The 6,458-nt window shown below is 46.5% G+C and overlaps 1 protein-coding gene across 1 annotated transcript; it reads left to right on the forward strand.

Moving 5' to 3' along the window:
• Window positions 1-1,403: 1,403 nt before the first annotated feature.
• Window positions 1,404-6,045, forward strand: LOC306978798 (protein NLRC3-like; the record flags this gene model as incomplete). The annotated part of the gene is made up of 5 exons (XM_079577478.1): window positions 1,404-3,127; window positions 3,208-3,375; window positions 3,434-3,601; window positions 3,753-3,787; window positions 5,456-6,045. The coding sequence occupies 5 exons, from the start codon at window positions 1,404-1,406 to the stop codon at window positions 6,043-6,045; spliced, it is 2,685 nt and encodes an 894-aa protein (XP_079433604.1).
• Between the last annotated feature and the right edge of the window lie 413 nt (window positions 6,046-6,458).

A 6,458-nucleotide genomic window follows, 5' to 3' on the forward strand; every position in this document is an offset into this window, starting at 1 on the left:
GACGGGCGTTGGTTATAAAAGTGAATCCACTTTGGTTCTGCTGAAGGTTCATCAAACATCCATCAGTGACAGTCACAGAAAAACACTATTTCAGTGTTTTTCAACCACTGTGCCGTGGCACACTAGTGCGCCGTGAGATATTGTCTGGTGTGCCTTGGAAAATTATCCAATTTCACCTAGTTGTTTTTTTTTAAAACAAATTCATTGTTTTCCGCAAATAATGTACTGTTTTCGAGTGTCTGTGCTGTCTAGAGTAGAGCAACCAAGTAACAAATACTCTATATCAGGTCGCTAATTTCTTGGAAACATGAGAATTAGTGATGCATGGATGCGGCAGGTGGCGGTGACTGTGGCATTGTGGCTCGCGAGACTATACAGTGTTCCTATTCAAGACACTTTGATGTGAACGACTGAATATAGGCTTTATATTGTCTGCTGTGTGCCTCGTGATTTTTTCAATGAAAAAAATGTGCCTTGGCTCAAAAAAGGTTGAAAAACACAGCACTATTTTGGTGAAAGTCGCCGAATCCCAGAGAGAAAAAAACAACTTCTGGCGAGTGGCCTCTTCTTAAAGGAAGGTTGAACAAAGTCCTCGTAGCCAAACACACTTTTCTCTGACGTTATCGTTAGGTAAGAAAAAACAACAGGTGTGTCCAGAGTAGGTTAGAAAGAGCTCCTTCTTCACAGCTTCCAGTACAAACATGACATCTGTTCAGACGCTCAGACGATGGGAACTCGCTCTACTTTCTTCGCCAGCCCCCCCTTGTGCAGGAGGAGCTGGAGGCGGGGTTTGAGACGCAGCTGAAGTGCAATAGCCAATTACGCACAGGTGTCTATCAGATCTTGTTCTGTGGTTGGTGGTTGCCGCTGGAAATGGCTCAGTATTTGAATAGCGTTGGATTGATTTCAACTCTGTGCAAATGCTGCTCCGGCCGCCTGTATGGAGCCGCTCTCCTGTGTGTTTCCGGAGGCTTCTTTACCGGTCGCCAGGCAGCAGAGGGGATGAATGGAAGCTTGTCTCTCTTTTCTCTCCCGCCGCTGTTGGTGTGAGTGCGATGTCTTGAGATGCTCCGGGGCACTTTTAAAACTCACTTTGGCTTTTACAGCAAAGACAGAGATCTGGATTATTACGAGAGCCACCACCTTTGTGCATATGTTGCTTTTACTCTGTATCGCTGCGATCCTCTAACTTTCTCCACTTTACCATTGTGTTGTTTTTACCACTGAACACAGCAAAATGGATTTATCTTTGTAACATTTAATTACGGACTAAAACTAAGCTGAGGGGAAACGAAATACAGTAAGAGGCGCGTTTCAATGGGTCTTTTTGCTGCTCTTGTCTGAACTGATCTTTGTGTCTTTCACCAGCATCTGCAGATGTTAGATGCTGCAGTAAACTGAAGATGCACCTGCAGAAGAGGTTCGCCCAGGTATTTGAGGGAGTGGCTGAAGAGAGTCCCGCCCCCTTGAGTCAAATATACACAGAGCTCTACATCATAGAAGGAGGGCCCTCGGAGGTCAACCAGGAACATGAGGTCAGACACATCGAGGCCACATCTTGGAAACCACCAGACACCCCTATACACCTTGAGGACGTATTTACACAATACAAGTATGGACAGCCAATCAGGACGATGCTGACGGTGGGCGTGGCCGGCGTGGGGAAAACAGTTCTGACTCAGAAATTTTGTCTGGACTGGGCTGAAGGAAAATCCAACCAGGACGTCCAGCTGCTGCTCCCCTTCACTTTCAGAGAGCTCAATGTGCTCAGAGACTCAGAGTTCAGCCTGGTGGAGCTGGTCCATCACTTCTTCAGTCAAACCAAAGGCCTTTGCAGGTTCGAAGACGTGAAGGTGCTCTTCATCTTTGACGGTCTGGACGAGTGCAGACTTCCTCTGGACTTCACTAAAACCAAAGTCCTGACGGAGCCCACAGAGAGCGCCTCAGTGGAGGAGCTGCTGGTGAACCTCATCAGGGGGAGCCTGCTTCCCTCCGCTCGCCTCTGGATAACCACACGCCCCGCGGCGGCCAATCAGATCCCTGCTGAGTGCGTCTCCATGGTGACAGAGGTGCGAGGGTTCAGCGACCCACAGAAGGAGCAGTACTTCAGGAAGAGGTTCAGAGACGAGGAACAGGCCAATAAAGTCATCTCCCACATCAAGAGCATCCGCAGCCTGTACATCATGAGCTACATCCCCATCTTCTCCTGGATCCTGTCCACAGTCCTGGAGCATCTGCTGAAGTCTAATATCACTGACCATCTGCCCACCACCCTCACCCAGATGTACGTCCACTTCCTGGTGGTTCATGCCAAAGTCAAGAACATCAAGTATCATGAGGGAACAGGAGCAGACCTTCACTGGACTGAGGAGACCAAGGAGATGGTGAAGTCTCTGGGAAAACTGGCCTTTGAGCAGCTGCAGAAAGGAAACCTGATCTTCTACAAGTCTGATCTGGAAGAGTGTGGACTGGACGCTGCAGAGATCGCTCGTTACTCCGGAGTCTTCACACAGGTGTTTAGAGAAGAACAAGGCCTGTACCAGGACAAGGTCTACTGCTTCATCCATCTGACTGTGCAGGAGTTTCTGGCTGCTCTTCATGTCCATCACACCTTCTTCAACCATCGAAAGAATCTGCTGTCAACACAATATAGATCAACGTGGTTTAATGCAGCCTTCTACGGCTCTGCAGTAGACCGAACCTTAGAGAGTCCAAACGGACACCTGGACCTGTTCCTGCGCTTCCTCCTGGGGCTGTCTCTGCCAGACAATCAGAGCCTGCTGACCGGTCTGCTGACCCACACAGAAAGAGTGAAAACCAATGATGAGACAGTAAAGTACATCAAAGAGAAGTTGAATGAAAAGGGCTTGTCTGCAGAGAGGAGCCTGAATCTGCTTCACTGTCTGAACGAACTTAACGACCGCAGTCTGGAGGAGGAGATACAGAAGGTCATGAGAGGAGGAGGAGTCTATGACCAACGTTTGACTCCTGCTCAGTGGTCTGCCCTGTCCTTCATCCTTCTATCCTCAGACTCACTGCAGGGAGAATTTGATCTCAGAAAGTACTGTCCCTCAGAAGAAGCATTCCAGAGTCTAATGCCAGTACTGAAGGCCTCAAACAAAGCCATGTAAGATTACTCACTCAAAGTTTAAAAAGTGTTGCAGCCAAAGCACTGTTCATTCATTCATGTGTAACTTCTGTTTTTAGCCTGTCCTGCTGTAACCTGTCTGAGAGGAGCTGTGGTCCTCTGGCCTCTGTCCTCAGCTCCTCCAGTTTAACACACCTGGACCTCAGCAACAATGACCTGTGGGACTCCGGAGTGGAGCGGCTGAGTGAGGGACTGAAGAGCGCCCCCTGTAGATTGAGGATCCTGAGGTAAGATGCTCCCGTCATGCACTCCGCCTCTGTAGGGGATAACACTGTGTGTTTTTAGGCTGTCTGGATGTCTGGTCTCAGAGAGGGGCGCGGCTTCTTTGGCCTCAGCTCTGACCTCTGCCTCCTCCCATCTGAGAGAGTTAGACTTGAGCTACAATCATCCCGGAGTCTCGGCTGAGCTCCTGACCGCTCTGCGAGCTCCTCAAGGCGCCCTGGACTCTCTCAGGTGAGCCTCCCAGACTCTCAAGTCCGAGCTCTTTCAGGTTCATTCAATAGACACATGTCATTAGGTCGGCCATTTTAACCCATTTGTAAATGTGTTGATAAAATGCACTCAATTTCGAAGGGAAATAAATAAATGTTTGTTTTGTCTCTAGACTGGAGCCTGCTGGAGAGAAATGGCTGACACCAGGTCTGAAAAAGTGTAAGTCATTTATAGAACTTTCTCACCCTCTGCTGGCAGTCTCTCCCATCGGCTCCTCTACCAAAGGCCCGGGAACATGAGGGTTCTGCGCAGTATTTTTGTTGTTCTTAGATCCCAAGAAATACATTAGACTTCTCTGTCCAGCAAAGTGCAGTTCTAAGAGGTTTAGTCTGTGGTCTGTATCTCATTCCTTTGACCAGCTTATTATTCCTGCAGTGTATCTGATTACTGGCGCGTTGTGCTGAAAACGGTGACCTTTGAGGGATCCTTCTGGATTAGTACTGTATGAATTGTAGGGATGGGTATTGTTAAAGATTTATCGAAACTACTCCTCTTATCGATACTCCTTATCAATGCGGTACTTTAACGGTACTCTTATCGATACATATTCATCTTGTGTTGTGGTTGTGCTACTATATAATGCCTTCGATGGCGTCATCAGTTATGCAATAGATGTTGTGAGAAGATGCTGTAGGAAAAAAGCATTTATAAAAAAATATATATCAGGGGATGTCTGTGTTAGCTCTCAGTCGTACAGGGGTTGTCCATCTTCAGTGAAGGTATTCGAGTCGTCTTCTGTACTCAGTGGTTGGAGTCTCGAACGTTTCGCCTCTCATCCAAAAGGCTTCGTCGGCGAACTAAGCACCCAAAGAACAGGACAGACCACAGAGCCCAGAAGAAAGGGAGTAGCTGTGCCGTATGTAGCCGGGGTCTCAGAGAAGCTTCAGAGAATCTTTAGACAGCACAAGATTCCAGTGAACCACAAACCGGTGAATACACTGAGGCGAAAACTAGTTCATCCCAAAGACAAAACGCCGAGCCACAAACAAAGCAATTTGGTTTATTCTATTAGATGCAAAGAACATTATATTGGAGAAACGAAACAAGTACTACAGAAGAGACTTTATCAACACCGAAGAGAAAAGCACCAGTGGCCCCCAGTCGGCTGTGCACGGAGAGGTCAAAATCTTAGCAAAAGAAGAACGTTGGTTTGAACGAGGAGTAAAAAGAAGCTATTTTTGTCAAGGAAATCCTTCCATGAACCGGAATGGGGGACTCAGATTTCATCTTTCTCTACATTACTCTAATCTCCTTCTCCGACAGCCGATCACTGCCAGTCCAATGAGACGGCACATCAGCATCAACAGAACAATAGGCAGGTAATTAGCTGTGATCAGCCATGAATAGGTCAGGACACATCGATGCTCTGGAGCGAGCAGGTCGTTAGAGACGCTCTCCTTCAAAGGTGTTTACTCACTGACTCAGGTGAGAGTAACGGTAGTTTCTGGGGAGGAGCCGGGCCTACCCCAACTCCTCCCCTTTGGTCTTTATCCAGGCTGCGGGCTGAGCAGAACCTTAGTTAACTGACGAAGCCTTTTGGATGAGAGGCGAAACGTTCGAGACTCCAACCACTGAGTACAGAAGACGACTCGAATACCTTCATTGAAAATATCAGGGGGTGTTTTTGTAGGAATATTGCAATTATCTTCTTATTCTTCAAATGTTCGGTCAGTGTTCAGATAGATCAGATACAGATTCTGCATGACAAATATGTACCTCTTTTTCTTAACCAGATTTTTACCACAGTTTCAGAAGAAAAACAGAACATTTTCTATTCGTGCACAATGAGTTAAAGCCTTGTGTTTTACTTTAAAGATTTCTGTGAACTGTCTCTGGATCCAAACACAGCCAATGGACGACTGAAGGTGTCTGACAACAACCGCACTGTGACCTTCGTGGAAGAAGAGCACACATACCCTGAAGACCAGCACAGGTTCCACTCCGGTCCATCAGTCCTCTGCTCCACTGCTCTGAATGACCGTCATTACTGGGAGATGGTCTTGGACATGGATTTGAGGCAGAACGGAGATGTTTGTGTTGCACTGAGTTACATTGGGATCACAACAAAAGAAGATGGTAAAAACAGTGAGTTTGGAGCCGACAAAGAGTCCTGGGCCCTGAAGATCTCCAGGGAAAGTTTCAGTGTCAGCCATGATGGGACAGAGTTCACTCTCTCTCACGCTCCTCACTTCTACCGCACAGCTCACTCATCTCACAACGATTCCTGCTACCAAACTCGAGTGGCGGTGTATCTGGACTACACAGGCGGGTCTCTGTCCTTTTATGAGATAAAAGAAGGCAGAAAGACCCTCCTCTACACTTACCACGCCTCTTTCTCTCAGCCTCTGTTTGCTGGATTCACAGTGCACAGCGGCTCCGTGTCTCTGGTAGAAAATGATCAATAATGCTTCGCTCTACTACAATGTACAAACTACAGGACTGCATGGAATGAGGAAAAAATTAGCCATTTGAGAACTGTCATGACTGTCATTTCATGTGAAGAAATATTACTGCAATATTTGTAAAAAAAAAAAAAAAAAGGAAGGAAATGGAAGTAATATCTTGTGCAGCTAAAATAGACACAATTATTAACAACTGTCTTATATGGAGGGTAGTATAGGCATTTTGCAATATGTGTCTGTAGTGATTAGCACAACCACAGTCAATACATTTTCTGAATTCTAATGTTTGTAAATGTTTGTTGTACATAAATAAATAATTAAAAATGTGTATAATATGTGTCCACAATTTTTATCAAGATATGAATGTAAAAAAAAGAGCAGATGAACGTGCACCCTGAGCACCCACAGGACAGAGA

The sequence above is a fragment of the Gobius niger genome (assembly GCF_951799975.1).
Source record: "Gobius niger genome assembly, chromosome: 19".
In the NCBI taxonomy this organism is placed as follows: domain Eukaryota; kingdom Metazoa; phylum Chordata; class Actinopteri; order Gobiiformes; family Gobiidae; genus Gobius; species Gobius niger.